This window comes from Thermobia domestica, chromosome 1, assembly GCF_964235325.1.
Source record: "Thermobia domestica chromosome 1, izTheDome1.hap1.1, whole genome shotgun sequence".
In the NCBI taxonomy this organism is placed as follows: Eukaryota; Metazoa; Arthropoda; class Insecta; order Zygentoma; family Lepismatidae; genus Thermobia; species Thermobia domestica.
The window spans coordinates 270,996,789-271,023,960 of NC_137454.1; the positions used below are offsets into that span (position 1 = coordinate 270,996,789).

General features: G+C 36.6%; 1 protein-coding gene across 2 annotated transcripts in view; it reads right to left on the bottom strand.

The window, feature by feature from the left end:
• The window catches only part of LOC145661049 (vesicular acetylcholine transporter-like), a 2,637,391-nt gene that overhangs the window by 2,471,514 nt on the left and 138,705 nt on the right, over nucleotides 1-27,172 (bottom strand). The window contains exon 2 of one of the 2 annotated variants that reach the window (XM_081726487.1): nucleotides 4,520-10,958. The exons of the other annotated variant lie outside the window; for it this stretch is intronic. Within the exon in view, the coding sequence (XP_081582613.1) occupies nucleotides 8,337-10,292 (1,956 nt within the window). The 5' untranslated portion in view covers nucleotides 10,293-10,958 and the 3' untranslated portion in view covers nucleotides 4,520-8,336. Of the gene's footprint in view, nucleotides 1-4,519; nucleotides 10,959-27,172 lie in introns of those variants that run through there. 2 annotated transcript variants of the gene reach the window in all.

Genomic DNA, 27,172 nt, shown 5'->3' on the forward strand with positions numbered 1-27,172 from the left:
AGGTTAACCTTGCGGACGACCAAGGAAGATAAAGCAAGAAGGAATTATTAGCAAAGGAATATATAGGGATGCACATGATTTTTTCACTTGCTTTTCTTCATAGAAAGGAAAATATGTCAGCAATAATCAACGACATGAAGTAGAAATCATTCAGTTCTTGCCTTTTTGAGTAATACAGTACTAACTACCAAACAGAAACCCCCATTCCTAGGTATTGCATATTAGACATTCGGTTTGGGGTACTCGTTTCATGTTTGATGTTGGTGTGCATCAGCTTCTCATTGGGAGGGTCTGTTGAAAATTATAAAACAAAATATTTTGAAGATTGGTCTTAATTTTATGCCAATTGCTTAAAGATCTCTTCCTTCGGATCCTTTTCTCAACTTGGATGTCTTTATATATCGTATCACTAAAATCAATATAAAATTGTATATACTATACATATAATATCCGTTAATGTTTTCCAGAAACAAACTATAGATAGGTAAATAAATACAAAATGTCTCTGTTTGCCTTAATGAAATATAGCATTACATATATGAACTCAAATTACGGATTACAGATATTAAGAGTAAAATTACATTTCAACTAAGAAATAAATATTTTCCTGAAAAAGTGAGTTTTCATAAGTTAAACTACAATAAGGGTAAAGAGTAAAGGTATGATAACTTTGTTAAAGACTGTGTCGTTTAATATAAACACAACTTCCTCTTCTCAGAATAGATGGCAGGATTGTGCATATAGCAGCCACAACATAGTATTGAGTTATGTAAAGTTGGTAAAGCAGTAGGTGCAGTTTGTGTGTTGAAAGTTTAAATAGGAAAAAGTGCGGGGTGTTCCGCAGAGAAGAGAAAATCCATCGTAGACAGATGGTGTACCACTATAGGACTAACCTACAGACAACTGGCAAAACTGAAAGGGGCAGTGTAAACTGCAATTAGAAAGTATGGTGAGGAGTAACGTTCAACGACAGATCTCGACCTGGACGAAAACCAGGCCCAGCGAACCCGGAATTGAAAAAAAAAAGATGCTGAAGGTATTTACCTTAAAAAAAAGAAGCTCTGTACGAGATATTGCCCGAAAATTTGCAACACCTATTGGAATGGTGCAGCGTGTCAAACGGAGATATAACCTAAAAACTTACAAAAAGCACAATACACCTAAACGCCGTGCAGGACAGGAAGGAGCCGTAAAAACAACCATAAGAAACTCGTACGACTCTATTCCGTCCAAAACAAATGTGTGTGTGTGTGTGTGTGTGTGTGTGTGATTATGGACTACGAAACGTACGTCAAATTCGACTATAAATCATTACCTGGTCCTCAATATTACACTGTTCGCAAAGTCTCGGTTGTCAACAAAGTTGAAAAATCAATTACGACTACAAAATTTGCCAAAAAGATTCTGGTCTGGCAAGTAATATGCAAATGTGAAATTAAATCACGTGCATTTTTTCAAACCGTTCAATGATGACAGGTATGTCAATGAGTGCGTAAATAAGCGAATTCTAGGAATGCTACGATAACACTGTGGTGAAACATTATTTTGGCCTGACTTTGCGACATGTCATTATGGAACATTAGGAATGCAATGTTATCGGAAGCACGTCAATGTTGTGGACAGAGAGATGAATTCACCAAATTGCCCAGAGCTGCGTCCCATAGAACACTCTGGGCTTCAATGAAAGTGTTCGTCCTGCTACTTCAGATTTGCAGTTTCGTTCCGACTGGAACAGAGTTCGCAGGACCTTTACTGTGCCGTCGTCCGGTCCCTCATCGGAGATTTCAGAAAGAAGGTTCGCCAACTAGGCAAACGTATATGTTGTATGTTCAGCATACATGTATCGTTTGTGTAGATCATAAAGTGTCTTTTGTTGTATCTTTCGTGTACCCTTCAGACACTATTATTTTGCACTATTTTGTGTGTATATTTATATTAAACGATACAGACTTTAGCTGGAGTAATTATTGTAATTTTATTTAGTTATTAGTCAACAAATTAATCAACGAATGTGACTAAAACTGTAGCACTTACTTCAACTGAAGCACTAAAATGTAAATAATTTTCGAATTGTTAACACTAATATGACAAAAGTTAGTGATTTGTTTCACTGGTAACTCATGTACAATTTCCAAGTAGCATATAATGTATGCCAATAATATAAATACACAATAAAAATATATTAGCTTTGATACACTAAAATGACAGATTAATCAATTTATTATCAAACTCATTGTGCTTAAAAATATAGACCAAAAAGCCTTAATGAAAGTAGCGGAAGTCAAGACTGATAATCCATATTTTGTAACAAGACTTGATAATCCATATTAAAAATAACATATAAATAGTATCAGCTTTCATATATAACTTCCGTAACTTCCTTATGGAAATGCTATCATATCTGACATGTTTTGTTTGAAGCTTGTGTGTTTCGTTACCTGCTACGAAAATGAATAATATTGTATTGAATAATTATTCGCTTTTAATAGTAAAGGTTCTTTATTATCTTACTAATTAAAATGAATATAAATATAGTTAAATTGAAAGAAATTCGATAATCTAATATTTTATTCATGTTCATTCTTACGTTCTTTTTGAGGATAATTTTCTAAATCGATAATCAGGGGTCACAGTGACTCAGTACTAGAGCGTTTACTTCTGGTGCATGGGTTACCTCGTTCGGTTCCCGTGTCCCTGGGTTTTCTCGCGGTACTCCCGTTTCCTCCCACATTTTCATTCCATCAATCCTTCTATCATCATTCACTTGACCTAATCATCCACCTTCCTTATTTTAAAGGACATAATCCTTGGGTGTCAAACTGAAAGATTTTTATTTCTAAATCGTTATATATTGGAAGGTCAATAGTATAAAATTCAAAGAAGAATTTAAATGAAGACCATTTGAAAAGAGGATATTCTCTTCTTTAAATATGGTAATTGAATTAAAACAACGTATAGGAACGAATTTGTCAAATTTCTTTCTCATCCAGCATTTGTGTTTCTTTTAAAATATGTACGTTCTTATTTCCATCAGGGACGTCATTTAGGGAGGGCAGGAGGGGGCAATTGCCCCCCCAAGAGTTTGAGGAACACATATACTTTAATCGATTGTCTACTAATATACTAATACAAAACATGAAAGTCTTATGTCAGTGGTACTCTTGCCCCCCCCCAAGCGAAGTCTGAAATGACGCCCCGGATTTTCATACTTATGTATGCATTTCTAACATTGTAGGGGAACGATGGCTCAGCGGTAGCTAGCTAATCTCTGGTGCGTGGGGTCTCTGCTTCCATTCTCGACACCAAGTAAGTGTGTGATGGACAACATGTCCGTGAGTTTTCTCAGGTAGTAACGTTTCCTTCCACATTCTCATTCTACTAGTTCTTCCATTATCTTCATTTGCCTAGTCGTCCGTTTCCTTTTGCCCAAAGGTCATAATCGCGGGACATAAAGCTGAATGATTTCGTTTAATTTCATTTGCGAACGCTATAGATTCTCTGTTTTTTCAATATGTGCCGAAAGCTTCCTTTGACGTCTAACTTTTTAAAGTATACTACGAACTTAGAAATTGGATTTCTGTTCATCTAATGGAAAGAAATTTGATAAATTTATTTTTTTGCTCCACATGATTTCTCAAGTTCTCTATTTGTAATATGTTTCTTCGAAACTGAATTCACCTTTACCTTTAATTCAAGAAACGAAGAATTAGGATAAAATTTTCTACTTCTTTTCCTTTTCTCCCTAGTAGAAGTGGCGTGGTATGGTTATCTTATTGAAGGTACAAGAAAGAGTATTCGATAACAGTGGGTGACTCTTTCAGTTATTTCTACAACTGGTTAAAAGCGTGGTTAAAGAAAATATTAATAAGTTGCAACATACTCATAATTTGTTGCTCTGTATAGGTAAACAAGTAGCCGTATTTTATGTAACTTCCACACTTGTGTTCAAAGGTAATCTCTTTAAAACATCAGGGAAACTAACTTGAACCCTATTTAATTTTTCTTACACTCAAACGTACTGCATTATATCCATAACAATGAATATAAAATGAGAACAGTTTGTACCTTAACTTTCTTTTTTATTCCTTTATAAAATTTTAAGGAGTTGCTGAGTTCTTTCCTTGCAAGGACTTTGATGAGTCCCAACCTCAATTCCAAAGGGTATAACACAAAATGTCAAGTTCAAATCAAGTCCTTTGACATTAGTGTTGGTAAAGAAAGTTTAACTTCAAATTGTCCTTTCGTGTCAATTAAAACACACGAACTAAAAGAAACGAAAACTTCATTGTGATAAAAATAAGGGGACAAGGTGGCTAAGTGGTAGAGTACTTACCTCTGGTATGTGGAATTCTCGACCAAGTAAGTTTGTGATGGACAACATCATGTCCGTTGGCTTTCTCGGGTACTCCTATTTCCTCCCACGTTCTCATTCTACCAATTCACTCATCATCCATTTGCCTTAAGCATTCGTCTCCCTTTGCCTAAAGGGGATAATAATATGTTAAACTGAAAATTTTCATTTCTTTTCTTTTTTTTTTTTTTGTTTACAAAATGGTTTTAAGGAATCCTTTTGAGGCATCTTTAACGAAATTTAATTCAAATTCAGGTTATGAACTTTTTAATGTACTCCGGTGGGATTCAATTTCTTTGTAATCGTATTATTGTAGTCTTAGACGTATTGTCAAGCAGTTACTGTAATGATATATAAGTAAATAATTAACATAGTTGCATAAAAATCACGGAAAACAACATGTAATATTATATATGTGAAAACTTTTAGTGACCTAAAGCTTTCGTTTAAGCGTATAAAGAACTTAATTTGCTTCATGTAAAAACTTTGCTAACAAATGGAGCCAAAGAGATGTGAGAACTATAGAACTATTAGTCTCATATTGCAGGCAGGAAAATTGTACTTTGAAAGTTGAATAGAAAGTTGTATTGAAGAACAAACAAGGGCAAAGGAGAACAAAAACATAAAGAAAAAAATTAAAGGAGGCGTAAGGGCACAAGACATGAAATTGGCTTATTATGAATAATCAGTGGAAGATCTATAGAAGAAGGGAAAGAAGCGTATGTCGTATTTATTGATGTTAAACTACCTTTATGTCTAATTTGGGACTTGCTGATGGGAATTCTAAAGAAGGGTTGGTTGGAATGGGAAGATCGAAGACTCATATAGAACTTATATGAACCAACAAGAACGTTTTGAAATAAAGGAAGAAATGACAGAGAACAGTGCAATTGAAACGGGAGTTCGACAGGGCTGTTGTCTTTAGCACACATTATTTAAGAACTATCTAGAAGACAATGTGAAAATAAGCCTACATAAGAAAGATTGTATTTCGGTAGGAGATAGGATGATTAGGTATATACTGTTTGCAAATGATATGGCACTTGTTGCTGAATCTGAAGAGAGAATTAACAAGATGTTAGAAAACTTTAGGAAGAGCTACGAAGAATACTCGTATGTGATGAAAGTAAATGTGAGAAAGACAAAAGCAATACGGATTGGAACGAAGCGGTCGGTGTCAAATATAAAAGTAGGAAAGGAGAAAATAGAACAAGTGACGAAGTTTAGATATCTGGGTACTATTATTAGTAATGACATGAAGTGTGAACGGGAAATAAAAAAGCAAGAATATGAGTGGTGAAGGAAGGATTTAGGAGGAAGAAAAAAAGTCCTTGGATCCTTGAATAAAATGTTGAGAAAGAGACTCATAAAATACTTCGTGAGAAGTATTGTACTGTTCAGGCAGAAATATGAACACAATGCAAAAGTGATTAACACATTCGAAATTGTGGAAATGTAGGTGTGGAGAACGGAGAAAATTAGCTAGATCGAGAAGAGAAAGAATAGGAGGGTGTTACAAATGGTGGTAGGGAACATTTTTAGGTGTAATTGAAAAGAGAAAGACGAACTGATTGGAAAATTGGCTGATATGGAACTGCATCAGGAGGAACACACTAGAAGGTATGGTAGCAGGAAAGAGAAGGATTGGGTGAAGGAGGCTGGACGGTATTGAAACAAAAAGTCATACGTGAAGACGAAGTGGTTAGTTAAAGACCGTGAACCATTAAAACTTCTCAGTTGCAGCAAGTGGGATCTGCCAATTATGACAGTATCCCTACGCTACATATAGATACAGGGTGTTCATTTGTCATGTAGCGAATATCTACTGGTGAAATCTTCACACCTAAACAATTAAAAAGTCTATATGAACATAAGACGAAAAGCGCTTTGTTTCTAAGTTACGAGGTGCCGAAATCAAGAAAATTGTAACTTTGAGGCTGCCTAGCTCGAAAACTGTGAGACATATGAAAGAGAATTTTAAAAATATATTAGAGGAACTAGTACACTGTCTATCTAAATAACCAATTATCGGAGTTGGAACATATCGGCGCAACGATTTTTATAGAGGGAGCTTCGGTATAGATTCCGCTCTTCCACCTCTCTCTCTAATTCACGTGCGCCTGTACAACCCAACTCTGAAACATGGGTATTTAGATAACGTGGGCATCATATGGACATTCTTAGTTGTTTAGGTGTGAGGATTTCAGCTGTATATATATAACACTTTCCGGCGGGAATATGGTAAATAGCATAGGAATGCGAACTAATTTCCTTGCAAAGAAGATAAGGAGTTTATTATTCAAGAAATATAACTTTACTCTCAAGGAGAGAGACGCTTTCCTAAAGCAATGTCCTACTTGCATCTTCTTACTGAACGGTGTATTTTCTTCCAAATTTCATTATAAATATGCATTTTATTGCTTTTTTCAGTATGATCGAACTAAAAACAGGTTGTGTTTTTCAATTTTGAAAAACAGTATGATGATTTCATTTTTAGGCTACAGAAACGTGTTCTTTCACTTAGTGCAAGGTATATTTTAATGTGACAAAAATATATATTACTACAAAACTACATACCAAAATCAACCTAATAATAGACCATAAGTAAATTTATATATTATCTAAATGATTATTGAAACACAATACAAATACTTCATGTGCTTGAAGCATATAACAATGATTACTGTCTGCATATAAACTATTTGCTCTTCAACAACACATTTAATAGTAATCTACAATCATATATACATGTGTTCTGTCATTCTATAGCCGTTTATTCAATACTCGTTTATTCTCTGACATAACAACCAACAAAATAACAACTACTACATCATAACATACATACACATAGTTTTTACAAAACGTATTATTACTTTCGTAGGGACAGATAGATAAAGGAGAGCTACGAACCAAGTAGCTCTAACCTTTTATATTAACGCTACATAAATATTATTATGTTTATTATGATATGTCTCGTACCTTGGTTGTCGTTAGTTTAATTAAATACACTTTACAACTATACAATGCTGTTTTAATTTTTTTTTTTAAAAAAAATCTTAAAAGGTAAATTTTTATCAATCAAATTTTACTCTTTAAATAACAATTGCAGAATAAAAGAAAATATAACAAACGTATGGTTAAAGTGTTTCAGTATCAAATGAAAGAATGTAGTAACTTTTATAACACCTATTATTATCGACCACATTATATGGAGTAATAAGTAATATTACAGGAAAAAAATCAAATTGTGGCACAACTTGAACATTTTATATATCTCCTAGTCTTGTCAATGTTTTATGATTTTTGATTCTGTATAAAAAATTATACTTTTCGAAAATCTAAAATCCTTTTCACTAACGAAAGTGTTAAAAATAATTAAAATATTTAAAGTATACACTTGTTGACAAAAGTAACGTCAGTAGTCAAGTTAAAGCACATTTAGGGTACAACATGTGAATGAATTAATCCTAATGTAGTTTTTAGATCTGTTGACTGAAGCAATTTTGTTGCAGTCACTAATTGTAAACTCAAAAACTTTAGTTTTAACATGCTGACAGTGGAAGCAATTTGTTCAACATTCAACATATGGATGTCCAATTAAATAAAACACGGATTAAACAACACTTTTAAAAATTTATTATATGTGTGAAAATGGTATATGTAAAAGTATTCTAAATAATTTGTTCCACGACGATTAAATTTAGATAACTATTTGAACATTTAATTTGCAGGATTTGACTCACATATATTCTGATTGGATAAACTCAAAATTCGGAAGTAGTTAACATTGACTAGTGTCTACTAAGTACCATCTCCCTGCCGCTTCATTCTTTAACAGTATATTGCACAATATAATAATATTCAATTACTTCTAACTATAATTGATGTGTAACCTGCAATGTCTAAATTAAATACTTTATTTGTTTTATATAGGTATATTTGATAATCTATATACTTTAGAGAGCTACTATAGAGTTTGAGAACATTACTGCAGGCCGGAGCCTTGGCGAAAAGGATTCTTATCCTCACCAGTTGGTTCTGAACTGATAGCCTCAGCTTGTCTAAAAGGATTAGTATCACGTCTAGGTTCCTGTCTTCCGCTATCAACGGTATTTTGTTGATACATTTGCTGAGTTGGCCTTCGCTGTTGTACTTGCTGATATCCTGGCTGTGAATTTGCTGATCTATTGTATTGCTGTTCTTGATATGTAGGATGGCTTAGTTGCTGATGGGGATTAGGAGCTTGTTGTGTTGGTTGTTGATATATCTGATGCTGGTGACCATTACTTGAAACATTACTTTCTTGGTTTAGCGAACGTTGTTCTTGATACCGTTGTTCTAGTGGTTGATTGAAATATTGTCCACCTGTATATCCATTTGGACCTATCAGCGATTTATCAATATTTGTTTCTTGCATTTGAGTTGGTTGTCCATCAGGATAATGTGATTCTTGTAAACGGGAATACTCCAAGTGGTTCTTGAATTCACTCAAAATAGGCTTTTGACTACCTGATGTACTATCGTGCATTGTATAAGTTTGATATTCTTTATTTGGAGGATCTGACATCAAAATATTAGCCTCATTCTCCAGAGGTTTAAAATCATATATATGGCGCAACATAATCAGAACTGGCGCGTATAACAGATTTGAGAATGCAATTCCTATATTGAGTGCAGTAAACCCAATTGCTTCCACTACACCACCAGCAATTATAGGACCTACAGCATACGCTAATGAATAGGATATATCGGCAATAGCATAAATACTTCCATACACTGACGTATATCTGACATCAACTAGATATCCTAGAGTAGGAAGTAAGGCAGTGTCTATGAGAGCAATACCAAAGCATATGCCACATATTGGTATCATTAGAACTTTATATGAAGTCGAAAATGGGATAATAAAACAACATAATCCCTCTAAGGATAGACCCCCTGCTGCCATCAACCATTGGTATTGCGGATATCGTTTTGCCATTTTCACTGTTAAGACAACACCAAAAACGTGAGGGAAGAACGCTGGCAGCCAGATCATCCCAATTTGCCAGTTTTCTTGTGTAATATTTTCTTCCATCCAGAGTGAAATTGTTGGTTCAAGAAATGCCAAAGCAACATTTGACATCATTAAAGCTCCAGAACAAACTGCAATGTAAGGGTCAATAAATAAACGCCAGATAGGTGTTCCTGGTGGTTTATCTCCTCGCTGATCTTTTAAGGCTTCTTTTAATGGTTTCATAACAAGAAGCAACATAAAACCATCTAACAGAGACACGAAAGCCAATATCAAGAAGGGAACCTCTTTACCAGCAAACTGATACAATGCGCCTCCAAAGGGAGGAGCAACTAAACAGCCGAAAGAAATAAACGCTAAAGCGATACCAAGAGCTTTGGTTCTTTCAGCTTCTTCTGTAAATCGATCTGCAATCATAGCTAGTCCAGAAGTGTCAGCAAAAGCGGAACCAACTCCTTGGAGGCTTCTGGCAAAGAAAAGAAGGCCATAACTTCTTCCACACGCAAATACGGCTGTTGACAGAAACATTACAGTAAGACCAATCATCATAGGAATATCATAGCCTATTCTATCAATTAGAGCCCCAGAAAATGGGTTTACCATTAACTGAATAATAGCTTTCGAAGCAAAGAGAACACCCGTTGCAGAATCTTGACCTTTATGATGAAGAGGGTGCGGACGTGGAGTAGTAGATACATTTGAGCCATTCACAGGAATTGGTACTTCTTCTATACCCCAGGCTCCAATATAACGCAAGTAATCAGGAATAATTGGAACAATAACCATATACAACATATTATCCAACAATAAAGCTATAGATACTATAACTAACACTAACTTTCTTTGAGTTTTTGGCTCTTGAACCTTTGTCCAAATAAGGTCTTTGAGCTCTCCGAACTCCATGTTGAGAATTGGTATAGAGGTCATTGCGACTGAGTCAATTACAGACTGCCAACAACCAAAGCAACGTGAGACTACTTCTGAGGCTGATATCGTGATTTATATTTGCGTAGAAGAGCTCAACAATTTTAACTAATTTCAGATCACAGTTTTCAGTTTCACAGATGAATTTGTAACAATCTAAAAGCTTATCTTTTTAACATCACAGATATATATTGTAAAGTATTCATTATAGTATATACATTGTCTATACAATTACACACAACTCTATAAAATAAAACTTTATAATTTTTGTAGCATATAACATAAACTACGCAATAAATAAAATATGTAACTAATGATACATTAAGCAGTAATGCAATCTTTACTCAAATACCAATTTCGTAAAACATAATTTATGAAATAACTTAATAATGCTTGGCATACACTGAAGAGAACACTGAATATATATCTGCATAAATACTGCAATACATTCACCAACAGCAAAACTGATATGCCTCTTGCATGTTGCTTGAAGAATCCATCAAAACTCCCTTCGATAGTGATCGATAATTATCTTCCATTCATCTCTTCAGTCGATGCTTGCTGGAAAGTGTCGGATGGGAACGAGAGCCTGTGTTGATAGCGCATCCATGGCCGGACCCAGAACTAGCCAGCAGTCATGGTGTGCACAGTACGGTCAGACAGGGACACCTTGAAAAACAGACAAATATTCTCTGTGAGTGATATTCTTGAAATAAGAGGAGCAGGTATAGGGTCACGGATAAAGAAGGAAGGAACAAACAGCGCTCGTTCCCACCTGACGTGCATTATTTTCAAACTAACAAAAATTGTTAACATTTGAAGTAAATTATTAGAGTAAGCCAACCAGTAGAGTAAGTAAATCAAATCCAATATACAGATAGATTTTTCACAGTTCAGAACGTTATGGTGTACCGGAACATTTCTAAGATTTGTAATTTATCAACAACTATATTATAAGAATATGATCTATTTCCTCCTCGTTAACAACCCATAAATTTTTATCTTTATGGGTGATGCCTTAAGTATAATCACGATTTCCACGAAACTGCCACGTTATATTTAGCTTCAGAAAAAGGTAGTCCTTTTCCTTTTCTTCCTTCTTCTATCTCTTCCCTTAAAAAATTGACATTATTTGTGTCATCTTTTCACCCCAATAATTCGCAAGAAGGACGTAAATTTAACTGTCTTACTGTTATAGGAAATTTATAATTAGCAATACACATTTTTGCATAAACATGGCTAACATTTTACTCCATTGTGTGAAGGAAGCAGCTATATTAAAATTATGCATGACGTTTTTGTCTACAATAGCCAACAGGTTTGTAAAATAGTTTCTTAGTATCAATTGACTACATAGTACATATTTGTACTGAGATATTATAGTTATTCCTTTTTAAGTTAGTTACGAAGAATTTCCTTATTATTCGTAACTAAATTCCCAGTTGCTTATAAATGATCAAGTTAAATGACAGAAAAATATGTGAATTAATACGCAGAAAACCTATTTACAGGCATTGTATATAGTGTCGATATAGATAGATAGGTATTGATAGATAAAATCGGTAGACCCTTTGTCTTGATGTGACCTTGTAACTTTTAAATTAATCTGTATTCGTTATATTATACAGATCGTTGTTTATTCTTGAGATCAGTGTACGATCCAAAAATATTATCTGTGTGTATTTTGTCTGAAAGTGACGAAATAACATTGATTGACGAGTTTGAGTTGTATGTAGGGGTCCATATCTTCCAGGTGAAAGCGGTGAAATCCGTTTTATAATTGGTTTTGTGGTTATCTTATAATAAAGAAATGAATGAAATAGGCCTATTGAACCTTATAATTCCGAAATCTTCTAAGAATGAAATCTAGTGCAACGGAAATATTTCACAAATTCTTATAAATGGAAAACGACATTAGTCATTTTAATTCATTAATAAATAACTCCATTTCAATGGAAAATGATGAAATTTCTTATCTCCAGTGTTTAGAAAGGTTTCCAACCAGGAAGGGTTGAATATGCATAAGGCGAGAAAACATGTAATAATATCAGAATTTCAAATTACCACACAAGATTTTGCTAAGGAACTTGCAAAATTAAAGTCAACCATATGACTAACAAAGATAATTCCGAGAGGTGTTCGCAATGCAGTCGCAAAGAGACGAGCATCTGTAATACAGGCATGATTTCGCCTCGTGGAAAAAATTGTTAATCTTTTCATTTGTTCATCTAAAAATTGATAAGGACCACAGCACGAAATCCATTACACAGATTATTAAATGCAATTTAAACGGAACAGTATTTAAATTTATCTCATCTCGCTTAGGGAAAAAAAGAACTCCAAACTTAGCGAAGAGAATAGAAGCCAAAATTGCTGACTTTGATAGCAGAGAGACTCTAAGTTCCGCTGATATCTTAGCTCCAATAAACGAGGAAACATTTCTTAATCTCAAAAACAAACACCCAGCTCCTTGCAGGGATCTTAATTTACCCGATCCTCCAAACGACCTTGACTCTAAAGTCATAATTGACAATGGAATGGTGTCAAAAGCTATTTATACTTCTCCTAATTCTGCATTAGGGATTGACGGTTTGGCCCCTCAGCATTCAAAGGATCTTATTTCCAAATGACAGGTGATACGGCATCATATCTGTTGGAACAAATCATGAATTTAATAAATCTCATACTGGTTGGAAATGTCAATCTTGAAATATAAATATTTTTTGGTGCAAATATATGTGCACTTCGAAAGAAACATGGAGGACTTAGACCCATAGCTGTTGGATGTATATTTAGACGTTTAGCACCTAAGGCAGCAGTCCCCTCTGTGTCTGTCAAATTCGCCTCCTATTTGCAACTTCACCAAGTCGGATTTGCGACGAAAAAAGGAAACGAAGCTATTATACATGCCACTCGCTGTTACATACAAGCACATAAGAATTCTACTAACGCAATTCTCAAGATAGATTACAAAAATCCCTTTAATTCTGTGTAAAGAGATGCTATGCTACAGCAAATAAACATCCTTTTGGCAAAGTTATGCTCTGCCATCAATTTTATTTTTGGTAAACGAACGATTCCATCAGGAGTTGGCTGTCAACAAGGAGATCCAGCTGGTCCAATGCTTTCTAGTTTGGCCATCCACCGAATAGTTCGCAGTTTATGTCTGAACTAAATATCTTCTACTTAGATGATGGTAGTTTAGGTGGTTCTCCGCAGTCAGTTTACCAAGACATGAAAACTAATATTAGAATCAAAAACTTGGTCTTGAAGTTAAGCCGTCTAAATGCGGACTTTCCTTACATCTGGAAGCCCAAGAAAAGAAGTTGAATCCCAGTTTCAAGAATTGTTACCTGGGATACACATGGTACTTAAAAGTGAATTATCCAACTTGGAATCACCTTTCCTTGACGGTGGATATGAGAAAAATTTTGATGACCATTTAAATACATTAAAAATAACTAAGCATCTGAAGACTTTTCCAGCGTATATAGCCTTTTGCAACTTACGAAATGCCGGGAAATACAGAAACTCATCTATTTTTACGCACTGCTCTTTCACGGTCCATGCCCTCCAAGGTACTTTAGTTTGATAATTGCTTGCAATATGCACTACAGTAAATCATCAATTATTTATTGAGTGAAAATCAACGGACTCAAGTAAGCTTACCAATTCGCTGAGGAGGTTTAAGTGTAAGAAAAGCCTCATGTTTTCGAATGAACCACATTCCAGTTGACAAAGTAGAAATTCATCATCTGAGGGAGGGATTGGAGATATGGAATGGTATATACAATAATGGGACTCCCGACGTGATGCACTTACAACCGAATTAAGATAAAATTATATTAACAGCAATAATTGATAAAGAATTGGTCCCTGAAAATACATCTGATATTGCCCTTTTAAAACCTTACAAAGAAAAGAATCTTGTGCGTGGCTACAGGCTACACCGTCAAAAAAATATTGGAATTTTCTTAGACAACAGCACATTTCAAATTTGTGTCGCTCTACATCTCAGTTTAAGTATCTGTCACACTTTGACTTTTGACCCCATTTTCGGAAGAATATCGGGGACCCCCCCTCCGCAGGAACCTTACCCCTCTCGGATCCCACCGATCGGGAAGGGTGTCCAAAAGTGTACCTACAGGATTTTTGTGCAAATCGGCCCATAAACTAAAAACTTTTGCCTATTGGAATAAACTCTAAGTGTAATAGGATTTATAATTTTAGTGATTTAAACTTAAACATAAACGCGTAATACGGAAAAAATGGCGATGTATCGTTCCCCTCCAGGGACGTCAGCTAGAGACCAGTCACCAATAAATCCTAAAGTACGTCAATCTAGGGCCGAAGAAACAGAACAAAAGAAAAATAGCGAGAGAAGAATCCATAACATCCGAACAATCAACTAAGAAAAATACCTTGGAAGATACAGGATTCGACACAATGCGGCAATTGGAGCAAGAAATGAATTACATAGAAAATCTCTTAGATTGGAAAAAGATAGGAAGATCTGACCTTGAGAAACTAAGAAAGAGGGCCATAGTATGGGTTAAGGACAGGGCACAGCTTTTAGGGACTAGACCAAATGGGGAAAATTAATAGTACAATTCAGGAGAAATATGACAACCTCCAGAAAGACAAAACCGCATAGACAAAACCGCGCAAGGACAAAAACAGCGTATGCAAATACCGCGTGGACAAAAGCAGCGCAAGCACTAAAACCACGCATGCAAATACCGCGTGAGCGAAAACAGACAACAGCCATGGACAAAAACCATGGATGAACATTTTGCACTAACCTCGTTCGTACTCGAGCTCACTCCTTTTAACTGAGCTCGCACTCACTCAGGCTTGCGATCACTTACTTCAATTGGGCTAACGCTTCCGACCATTTCCCTCGACTGTTCTCGCAATCACTCGCGCTTGCGGCACTTGAGCTCGCTCTCACCTCTCTCAACTGGGCTCACTCGGGCTTGCATTCACACGATCGGGTCAAATAGATATTAGGTTGAGAACCACTGCCACAGACTTTACAATTTTTATAGACATCCTTAGGAAAGAGGAGTCAGGAACAATTACAGCGTAAGTCCCGTAAGTTTGAAAACCCAAATGTCTTTACTGTGTTTCAGGTGGCATAATTGACAGGCACTCTTCCTAGTTAAATCGGTATAAGGACGAAAACTACACAAGGACAAAAATAGCACATACTAATACCGCGTGAGCGAAAACAGCCCATGGAAAAAAACACAGATGTACATTTTGTACTAGGCTCGCTCGAGCTCGAGCTCACTTTTTTCAACTGGGCTCGCGTTCACTTGGGCTCGAGATCACTTACTTCAATTGGGCTCGCGCTTCCGACCACTTTCCTCGACTGTTTTCACAATCACTCGTGCTCGCGGTCAATGCGGCTGGCGCTCACCTCTCTTGACTGGGCTCGTACAGCTTGCGCTGTTTTTGTTCTTGCGCGGTTTTTGTTGACGCGGTATTTGCTTGCGCTGTTTTTGTCCTTGCGCGGTGTTTGTCCATGCGCGTTTTTTGTCCACGCGGTACTTGCAGGCGCGGTTTTGTCCTTTCGCTGTTTTTGTTCACGCGGTATTTGCATGCGCGGTTTTTGTCTATGCGCTGTTTTTGTCCAGCGCTGTTTTGACCGGATACCAGTTTGAATGGGTACAATATTGCAAGAAGCAGACACGACGTCAATCTGCGCCCGAGTAAACGATAAAAAATTTCCAAGTATCGAAAGTTATGCACCCCGAAAACACTATTTATATTTTACTTTTGAAAAGAGAGTGTACACTATTTGTGCTATGCTAAAAAAAATGTTTCTAATCATCTGATAATTTAGCTTCATATTGTAAAAGTTACATGGGTATCGCAGCAATAACAAGAGCCTGAGCAATTTTAACCGAGTATGTCATATCATCTCTTGGTACGGGGGGTGGGGCATGTACAAAGGCACTTAAATTATTGTATCTACGGAGAACCATAAATCTGATGATAATCGATTATAGCCAACTAATTTGTTTGTTAACCCGGCAATACTAAGCCTTCGTAATTTTTACGAATGGAGTTGGTAAAACTGACATAGAAAGAAAACCCTACCCCTATATCCCTTCCCCTCCCAGTTTCTCTCACCGGACCAGTAAGCCAGTCGCGTGCTAGCCATTCTGTAGTTCATTTCGTTCTGGGTGTAGTGGATTTTTGTAGTGTAGTGTAATTTTTACGAAAGCTTATTACTAATAGTAAATTCTTAATCGTAAAAAATACGAATGCTTAGTACTCACGTTTGTTTTTTTCTATTGTATCATACATTTTTCAAGCTACATTTGACACAGTATTGTATCCGTTTTTCACGACTTTATTGTGTCATTTTCTCAAAATGGCCCATAATAGACCAGTAAACGCGCATGCTATAAGCAAGTTCTTGCTGGAAGACGAGAGTGAAGAAAAAGAATAGGAGAAAATTGGATCTCCAGCTTTGCGATCAACTGGTTTCACCTCACGTGCATTGTCGAAAGAATAAGCACATTTGCAGCGGAATCTTCGGGTGTCAATATCAGATTTCCTGAAAGTTCCTATCAACCCAGGCCGGTAGTCATCCCAAAAATGTAGGGGGGACGGTAGAATTTAAGGGGGCCGATCCAACAATATTATAGTTCATCACCATATTGTAGCTCATTTGAAAACCTATCGTGAAAATTTTAGGAGAGCAGTAAAAATTTAGGGGGCCGGACCCACTAGGTAACATAGACGTAGGGTCTATATAATGCAGTTCAATTATTGGTATTGAATCCTGATACTGCAGTGTCAGAATGGAGAGAGTACAAGTCAAGCTCTAAGTCCGTAAATGATTTTCCAATTCTTAAAGCCTTAACGAGGAAAGTTAGCTCTGTGTCATTATCAACTGCTCGTGTGAACGTGGATTCAGTGTTGCTCATAATATTGAGTTCCGAAATAAATCGTATGTTGCTGAGTACCTTGCAATCTTTATTGACAATTCAATTCAATGGACCCAGGGGCAGATCCAGGACGGACTTCTGGGGAAGGGGTTGTAATGCTGCTACTTAGACCTATTTTTAAGAGCACCAAATTCTGGGATGGGTTTTTATTTCTATATAAAATAAGAAAGTTCTCTCTTATCGGGAGGCGATCGCCCACTGGATCCGCCCATGGATGGGCCTCTTTTAAAATTATGGGATGCTGTTACTGCTGCTGATACGAGGATTTCGTCTGACCATCACATGTCCAACTCTCGTTACACACGGAAAGAAAGTGAAGAGGAGAAGTCTAATCTTAAAATTTTTTCTCTAAGCTAATACGTTATTGCAAACTAAGTATATTAGGTCTATAAATCATTAAATACTCGTATTATTGTGGCTCTCCCCACTGGTCTAGTGGCTAGCATGCGAGTACCATCTTTAGTGTACAGGGTCCCAGGTTCGATTCCTGGTGGGAGCGCCTCACAAAAATTTTAACGATTGCGGTGGTTCGGACTCTACCTTAAACTGTAATTCCACATATCATAGCCTCGCTGCTGAAAAGGAATGCTAAACTTAGATCACCAAATCAATCGTATTATTGTGCTTGTGCTTTCAGTTTTAAAAGTTTAGCGTCCTACGAATAACCACCAAGGCTAAGGAAGGCGGTCATGATGAGATAGATGATAATGGTGGATTAAGAAAGTGGAACGAAACGGTAGGATTCCTAGAAAAACCCCATACACGGTGTTTATATACCAGAAGCAGAATTTGCCGCGAGTTAGGATCCCATACACCTGAATTGAACGCCCTACCACTGAGATAACGCGGCTTTTCGTTGTGTCTTCAAGTATTTGTGTTGAAATCATACAGTATAAGTTATTTATAATAATACATTCTTCCTAATAATACGATATAGATACATAGTATTATTTTGACTTATATAGGTGGCCGGATATCTGAGCGACCAAACTGAAACACAAAATGCAGTGAAGAAACGTGAATTTCACAAATAATAATAAAAAGTATACTCTGACTCTACAGCTCATGGGACTCTATGGCTGGTCAGGTGGAACGCTTCAACTTCGTATGTCTAATGCTTGGTTAGCACATTGATTCTCACGCGCTATTATTTCTGATTTCTAGATCTCACACCACTATTTTCGTGAATGTAGTTCTCCTTATGATGGCAAACACAAATGGACTGTACTCCCACGGGAGTCTAACCCTGGACCAGACGAATCGACTTGTATATTAAATGCAGTAGATAAGTGAACTAGTTTAGGTTAAATGAATACATACCATTATTAAAGTATTTTAAATAACAACGACGACTAGTTTGAAAATTTATTATTATTATTATTATTATTATTATTAATAATACATGAATATTTCAACTTTTGGAGCCCCCACTTCATGTGCGAAGCACAGTGAGGCATTAGTATGGACCACTAGACTTCTTTCCCCCCAACATTTTCAAATGATTTCGCACCCTGCGAAAAACATATATTGCCTCCCAGTTCACTTGTTTCTCTCTATATGCAATTATTTTATGTTGCCAAAATGAAGTATAGAAAACTTAATTCAGTGATAGGAAGGCAAAATTGGTACATAATTCAGGAGAACTGTAGGTGCCTTGTTCCCTGGTACACTACGCATAAAAAAATGCGACAGGTAACGCCGTGCAGCTAGGCCAACCAATATACACCTTCTTATCCAATAATCATGTCTGGTAAAAACATCCCCTCTCACTCCTCCTTTCCTCTCTCCCATACTAAAATCAGCAAAAAAGATGAATGCAATTCTTATTTCAAAATATACATATATTAGTATACACAAAATGAAACAATCAAACCGAGACGAAACAAGATTCATAAGATAATGTAGGGAGAGACTTAAACATACACAGAACGAACAGTTGAAAGCGATGTATGCCTGCTAGACAGACATACAGAAGTGAGATAGAGAGAAGAAAGGGGAGAGAAGAAGAAGAAGAAAACTGCATTACACCAGATACGAGACCAGTTATGAGAGGGTTGCTTGACTATTATATGTGGTGTAACTGCGGGATGAATGTTTAAATAGTACCAAAGTCCTTAACAGACATGCATTCTATTTCACATTTTGTCAAAAGTGCATAAGCCAAGTCTATTATGACGTCTTTCAGGTGAGGATATTTCCAACTCCACGGGAAGGCATTAATAGGTCCCTCAAGGTCAATACAGGCAAAACGCGCTGCAAACACCGCTGCAGAGACAGTGCAACTCGGCAGCTCAAAATGTAAGCCAAATATTACTAAGATCAGCCGTGATGTTTGGAACGAACTAGTTTCTTTCTGTTATGCTATTTACACCACAGTACACGCCGAAATTCACGTATTCAATGACCTGGAGACAAGATAGTGCCCACCAATAAACCAAAAAACATAAATCCAGGAAAAAATTCAGAAATAGTATCTAGTTATGCAGCAATTTTCCAGTGCACATTCAAAAGTACGCTCATAATAATAATAATAATAATAATAATAATAATAATAATAATAATAATAATAATAATAATAATAATAATGTTAATAATAATAACAATAATAGTAATAATAATAAGACATTTTAACCTTCATTGCACAAGATGCCACCTCTACAAACAATAATATTAATATCCTACTATATTTGCTTCGCCACGCACAAGAAAATCAAACAGCGTCCATCTCGCGGACGATCCTTTTGGGATTAGACTCCTGTCTCACTTCCTTTTCCTTTTCTATAAAAGCCTCCTCCATGGCGTTTATCCACTATAAAGTAATATGGCGCGAGGAGAGATCTGTCTTAAGTGTACATAAAGTCGGGAACAGTACTACAAGTATTATTGTCGAATAAGCTTGCGCACAGCATTACACAAAATATTTACTTACGTCTTGCTGCACGTGGACACGGGTTTGAGTCCGTTGAGGACTATTGACCGCAGTAGTTCTTAACCCACTTTAGCCCAAATTACTACTCCGTCGTTAGGAGCCTAGATGTTTCTTTAAGTCTTTCGTAGCAATTCTTTAGTAGTAGTAATAGTGTTTGCTTTGGTGTATTGTTTTCACACTTTTCTTCGTTTTAAAAATTCATCCAAATAAATGTCATCATAATTCCTCTTATTTGGAATGTAAAGATGAAAATTTGAACGTTCCGACATAGCTGCAAAAAATAAAAAACTGGCAGTGTTGGGTTTCGAACCCATACTCCTGGACACCAAAAGAACAACAAGCAAGTGCCTGAAACCCCGTGACCATGATAGTTAGTATTAGGAAGACTTAATTTATTCAAGTTCTGTAGCGCCGCCTTATAGCAAGCTTGTGCGGATTATTTTCGTTCTTTACAAGGGAACCTTCCGAAAATGATAGTTGCAGTGAAAGATGTGACCTATGCCAATTGAAAGAGCTGTAACAGAGATGGGCATTCCCAAAAAATTAGCTGCCCATAGTAATAGGTTCAAGAAATATAAGGGGTGGAAATTAGGGAAACAGCAAGGTTGGACAAGGGGGGGGCGGAAATGCAAATTCCGCAAAAAAGGGCGGCACGGCAAAATACAATGCTGACAAGAGATGTATAGAAAGAGACTTGCCACAATAGGAAACAAATGAAGGCCACCAGTGGGGTTAACAGTGTTGCCAACTGCAATAAAAAGTACATGTTTGCAAAGAGCACTATATGAAGTGAGTGCAATATTCAGTGTCAACCTGTCATGTAGAACATAAAATATGACGTGTATAATGAGTGGTACAATCTAACAAAAGAAAATAGAAAAACAGAAGTACGGAAAATACGGAAAACACGGAGTTGGCCATAATGTGCCACATTTGATTACGAGCTGTGCATATTAGAATGAACAAAACAAGAAAGCACCAACTATGCAGGAAACCGACGTATCTAGAGTCGAAAAGCAAAACGAGTTCCAAAGTTGGCAACACTGGCCACGAAAATCTAGACAAGTCTAATATGGTTAGGTCACTCGCTTCACAAAAGGAAAATTCCGGCAACAGGCATTGGCCTTCGCATCATTTGTGCATGTTCGTCAACATTGTACGTGCAATTGTTTGATGAGACAATAGTCCAAGCAGAAGATACATTTGCAATGAGCACAGCGGAATACTGCCAATCCGTCACACATGGTACAATGATCGCCTGTGAATATCTCGAAACAGTACTCTAGAGGTGTCGGAACCTTTGGTGGTCTTTCTATCACATATCCACACCTGTAAAAAGCAAACATAATCAAAGGTTTAATAAACATGTCGTAAACTGGTAATGGGTTAGGGCTTGAAGTTTCAGAAAATTCTCGCGGGACCAAATGTTAAAGTATCTGATAGCTCTATAACGTAGCGCACAAAGTTCTTGTATGGTCTAAAAACATAAACATCAAGTGGTTGGATCAGGAAGGATCAGCTCAACTTTGAAATTCACTTCGGATGGTACATGCTCGTAGAGCAAGTTGGTATCTTTGTTCGCTGTCCAAAAATCAACAAGTTGCACAAGATCAGTTAGGTTTCTTTTGTCATCACGTCTTCATCACATTCGTATATGATAATGCCCGTCATCTCTGCTGATGGAACTCTCTTGTCACCAATGTATGTGCAAGTGGCAGAAGGCAAAGGAACATATCCCAGAAGACCAAAGATTTTTTGTCAACTCTTCCAAATATTAAGGCCTTCCCAAATACAACCGCAAACATGCGAAAGAGTGATTTAAGCGTGTTTTATGCCAAAGTGTTTTGGCCAAGTTTGGTAGAAAGAAACCTAACTGATGTGCAACTTGTTGATTCTTGGACAGTGAACAAAGATACCAACTTGCTCTACGAGCATATATCATCCGGAGTGAATTTCAAAGTTGAGCTGATCCTTCCTGGTTGTACGGGTCTGATACAACCACTTGATGTTTATGTTTTTAGACCATACAAGAACTTTGTGCGCTACGTTATAGAGCTTGTGTTATCAGAGACTCACTTTAACATTTGGTCCCGCGAGAATTTTCTGAAACTTCAAGCCCTAACCGATTACTAGTTTACGGCATGTTTATTCAAACCATTGATTATGTTTGCTTTCTACATGTGTGGATACGTGATAGAAAGACCACCAAAGGTTCCGACACCTCTAGAGTACTGTTTCGAGACATTCACAGGCGATCATTGTACCATGTGTGACGGATTGGCAGTATTCCGCTGTGCTCACTGAAAATGTATCTTCTGTTTGGACCATTGTTTCATCGAACAATTGCACGTACAATGTTGACGAGCATGCACAAATGATGCGAAGGCCAATGTCTGTTGCCGGAATTATCCTTTTGTGAAGCGAGTGGCATACCTATATTAGAATTGTCTGGTTTTCATGGCCAGTGTTGCCAACTTTGGAACTCGTTTTTCTTTTCGACTCTAGGTACGTCGGTTTCCTGCATAGTTGGTGCTTTCTTGTTTTGTTCATTCTAATATGCACAGCTCGTGATCAGATGTGGCGCATTATGGCCAACTTTGTCTTTTCCGTATTTTTCGTACTTCTGTTTTTTTTATTTTCTTTTGTTAGATTGTACCACTCATTATACACGTCATATCTTATGTTCTACATGACAGGTTGACACTGAATTTTGCACTCACTTCATATAATGCTCTTTGCAAAACATGTACTCTTCATTGCAGTTGGCAGCACTGTTAACTTCACTGGTGGCCTTCATTTGTTCCCTATTGTGGCAAGTCTCTTTCTATACATCACTTGCCAGCATTGTATTTTGCCGTGCTCCTTTTTTTTTTTTTTTTTTTTTTGCGGAATTTGCATCCCCCTTGTCCAACCTTGCTGTTTCCCGAACTTCCACCCCTTATATTTTTTGAACCTATTGCTATGGACAACTAATTTTCGGGAAATTGCTCATCTCTATTACAGCTCTTTCAATTGGCATAGGTCACATCTTTCACTGCAACTATCATTTTCGGTAAGTTCCCTTGTTATTCTAGAGAAGTGCTAAATGTGGAGATAAGTTTGATGCTAGGGGACTTCAGTCAGTAAGCTTGATCTTCAGAAAATATAGAAGGTACACTTTCGCGGAAAAGAGACATATGAGGGCAAATCCAATCCTAACGTACTTTTTTGAGTAGGAATCAATTCAATGTTCCTGCGTTGTTTTCACAACGTCACAAGCGACTGCATATTATCGTTAGCTGATAATATGCATTGTGGTATGCTGAGACTCTGGGAGCATGGCGCGTGATTACGACAGTGCTGTTAAACAGGGTGTTATAGCTCTCATTCGACATGCAAACGGTGAGTGTTACTAACGCAGGTCTGGAATATGGCGTCGATCGTGGTACTGCGTACAGATGGTGGGAACGTCATCAATTAAGTGGAAAGGTATCTAGCCGGCCCCGAGTTTCTTCTGGGGTTCAAGATCGCTCTCTAACTGAATATTGATGTCGGCATCCTTTCATGTCTGCCCGACAACTAAAAGAGGCATCGGGGTATCCAGGTGATGTAAACACCGTTCGGCGCCGCCTCAGAAATGCAAATCTGAGGTCGTTCCGGACTGTAAGGAAAGAAGACAACTGTCAGATAACCACATGGTCGATCGACGGGCATTCCCGGCGGGAGCTCATGTGGTTCGGATTCCACGTTAATCAGTAGGTCCACGTCTCATATAGCCTCGCTGCTGAACGGGACGTTAAACTCAAAATCAACTCAACTCAACTCGATCGACGGGCGTTTGCAGAAGAAAATATTGGTCGTATGTGGGACAGGGTTGTCTTTACAGACGAGAAAGTTTTTTCTACTGCAAACGATGTTCCTCTGTGTGTTTTTCGTCCACCTGGAACACGATATGAACCACGATACATGACCCGTTCACGTCAAATGGGACATGTTACCATTCATTGTTGGGGTTGGATATGTAAAGATGCCGGAGGTGGTGGGTTCTACCGCATTAATGGTCGACTTAATGGTCAGAAATATTTGGAACTATTGGAGGATGCGCTTCCTGATATACGAACTCGATTAGCTGACGAAATCGTAAACTTACAATAGGATAATAGCTCTGTATACGATTCCAATCTTGTTCAGGCATATCTACAACGGGAACCACATATCGAACTAGTCGTTTGGGTACCTCGCGCAGAGGATTTGAATCCAACAGAAAACGTTTGGAGTACCGTTGTAAGAGAACAAGAAAATTGGCCGCAGAATCAACCACGCACTGGAAATGATTTATGGGAGCTGGTTCAACATACATGGACGGAATTTACACAGGGAAACTATATTGTTCGCCTTGTTGATTCCATTCCAAACTGACTGCAAGGAGTTATACAAGTTAATGGCGATTACACTCGCTGTTAAATAAACACACCTTCCAACAATTCACCTATAACAGCTACCTAATTCATCTAGCGCATTTGAATATTGTATTTTGGCAAAACATGGTCTATGGCCTGTAATGTATCTAACTCCATGTATATTGCTACTAAAGACTTATTTCAATGTTCTGTTTCGTCGAGTGAAAAAACAAAAATAACAAATAAAAATAATATAAAAATAGAAAGCAAAAATAAAAATAATTAAAATTAAAAATAATTAAAATAAAAAAAACTAAAAATAATAAAAATAAAATATAAAACATTGCATTATACAGGTTCTGGGGAACTTTCTTTATGGCTGTATGTTTAACGTTCCTGCAAATGATGATTTGTCATGACTACAATACAAATTTCCAAACGTTACAATTTATCTTGCGTTCAATTTATCATAATGCACAAAGTATATTAGAAATTGTATTTGTGGTTTAATTTTTCTATTTGTTATTGAGCCCGCTTCGTTCAGGCTGGTTTACGTTAATTTAAAAGACAATGAATGATCTCACCTCAACGTGAAAATACTAACGCTAAATTGGATTTGTTAATACAAGAACCAAAATATATTCGTGCATAATTAGACATGAAAAAAGTACACCTTGATCATAAAGCTTGGCCACACTCTTTATTGCTTTCAACTTGAGGTATCTTCGGAAAAAAGTAAACCAGGTTCGAACGTCCAAGCCAACCTTTGCAATCGAGAAAAATTTTGCAGATGTTTTTTTTTCTTTCAAAAGTATAATAAGACTTGTTACCAAGTGTAGATAAAAAGCAACATTGATTGAAATACTTAAAGATACAATATTTCGAAACCTTGTATCACTGTCAGCAAATGCTTGTTTGTCATTTAGCTCTCCATACGTAATGGAGTATTGAGATACGTAAAGGAATCTTTCCATATGTAAAAGAGTGCTCAAAGTTAAAACATAGAACATAATTCTCTCCTAAGTACAATAATAATAGTAATTATTTTATATAATTATTTTATGTAATTATTTTATATAATTTTTCATGCATTGCGGAAAATAGAGTTTTATATATAAAAAGATAAGAATCGAACTCACAACCTTACGATTTGAAACCCAACGGCTCAACACTTGGCTAACGCAAGCACTTCTCGGAACATGCTTCTAGCGATGTATAAAGACTTTCAAGATAATTATGGCATTCATATCCACTGCAAACGCTGTTTTTGTTCTACTTTGACTTTTATTTTAGTACTCAGGAGAGAATTATGTTATATGTCTTAACTTTGAGCATTCTTTAAGATATGGAAAGATTCCTTTACATATCTCAATACTCCATTACGTATGGAGAGCTAAATAACATACAAGCATGTGCTGACATTAATACAAGGTTTCGAAATATTGTATCATTAAGTATTTCAATCAATGGTATTTTTTAGCTACACTTGGTAACAAGTATTACTATATTTTTGAAAGAAAAAAAAATCTGCAAAATTTTTCCCGATTGCAAAGGTTGGCTTGGAGGTTCGAACCTCGTTTACTTTTTCCGAAGATACCTCAAGTTGAAAGCAATAAAGAGTGCGGCCAAGCTTTATGATCAATGTGTACTTTTTTTCATGTCGAATTATGCAATGAATATATTTTGGCTCTTGCATTAACAAATGCAATTTAGCGTTACTATTTTCAACTTGAGGTGAGATCACTCCTTGTCTTTTATATTAACGTAAACCAGCCTGAACGAAGCGAGCTCAATAACAAATAAAAAAGTTAAACCACAAATACAAGTTTTAATATACTTTGTGCATTATGATAAATTGAAAGCAAGATAAATTGTAACATTTGGAAATTTGTATTGTGATTATGACAAATCATCATTTGCAGGAACGTTAAACATACAGCCATAAAGAAAGTTCCCCAGAACCTGTATAATGAATTTAGTTTTTTATTTTTATTATTTTTTGTTTTTTATTTTTATTATTTTTTTATTTTAATTATTTTTATTTTTGCTTTCTATTTTTATATTATTTTTATTTGTTATTTTTGTTTTTTCACTCGACGAAACAGAACATTGAAATAAGTGTTTAGTAGCAATATACATGCAGTTAGATACATTACAGGCCATAGACCATGTTTTGCCAAAATACAATATTCAAATGCGCTAGATGAATTAGGTAGCTGTTATAGGTGAATTGTTGGGAGGTGTGTTTATTTAACAGCGAGTGTAATCGCCATTAACTTGTATAACTCCTTGCAGTCGGTTTGGGATCGAATCAACAAGGCGAGCAATATAGTTTCGCTGTGTAAATTCCGTCCATATATGTTGAACCAGCTCCCATAAATCATTTCCAGTGCGTGGTTGCCTCTGCGGCCAATTTTCTTGTTCTCTTACAACGGTACTCCAAACGTTTTCTGTTGGATTCAAATCCGCTGCGCGAGGTACCCAATCGACTAGTTCGATATGTGGTTCCCGTTGTAGATATGCCTGAACAAGATTGGAATCGTGTACAGAGCTATTATCCTGTTGTAAGTTTACGATTTCGTCAGCTAATCAAGTTCGTATATCAGGAAGCGC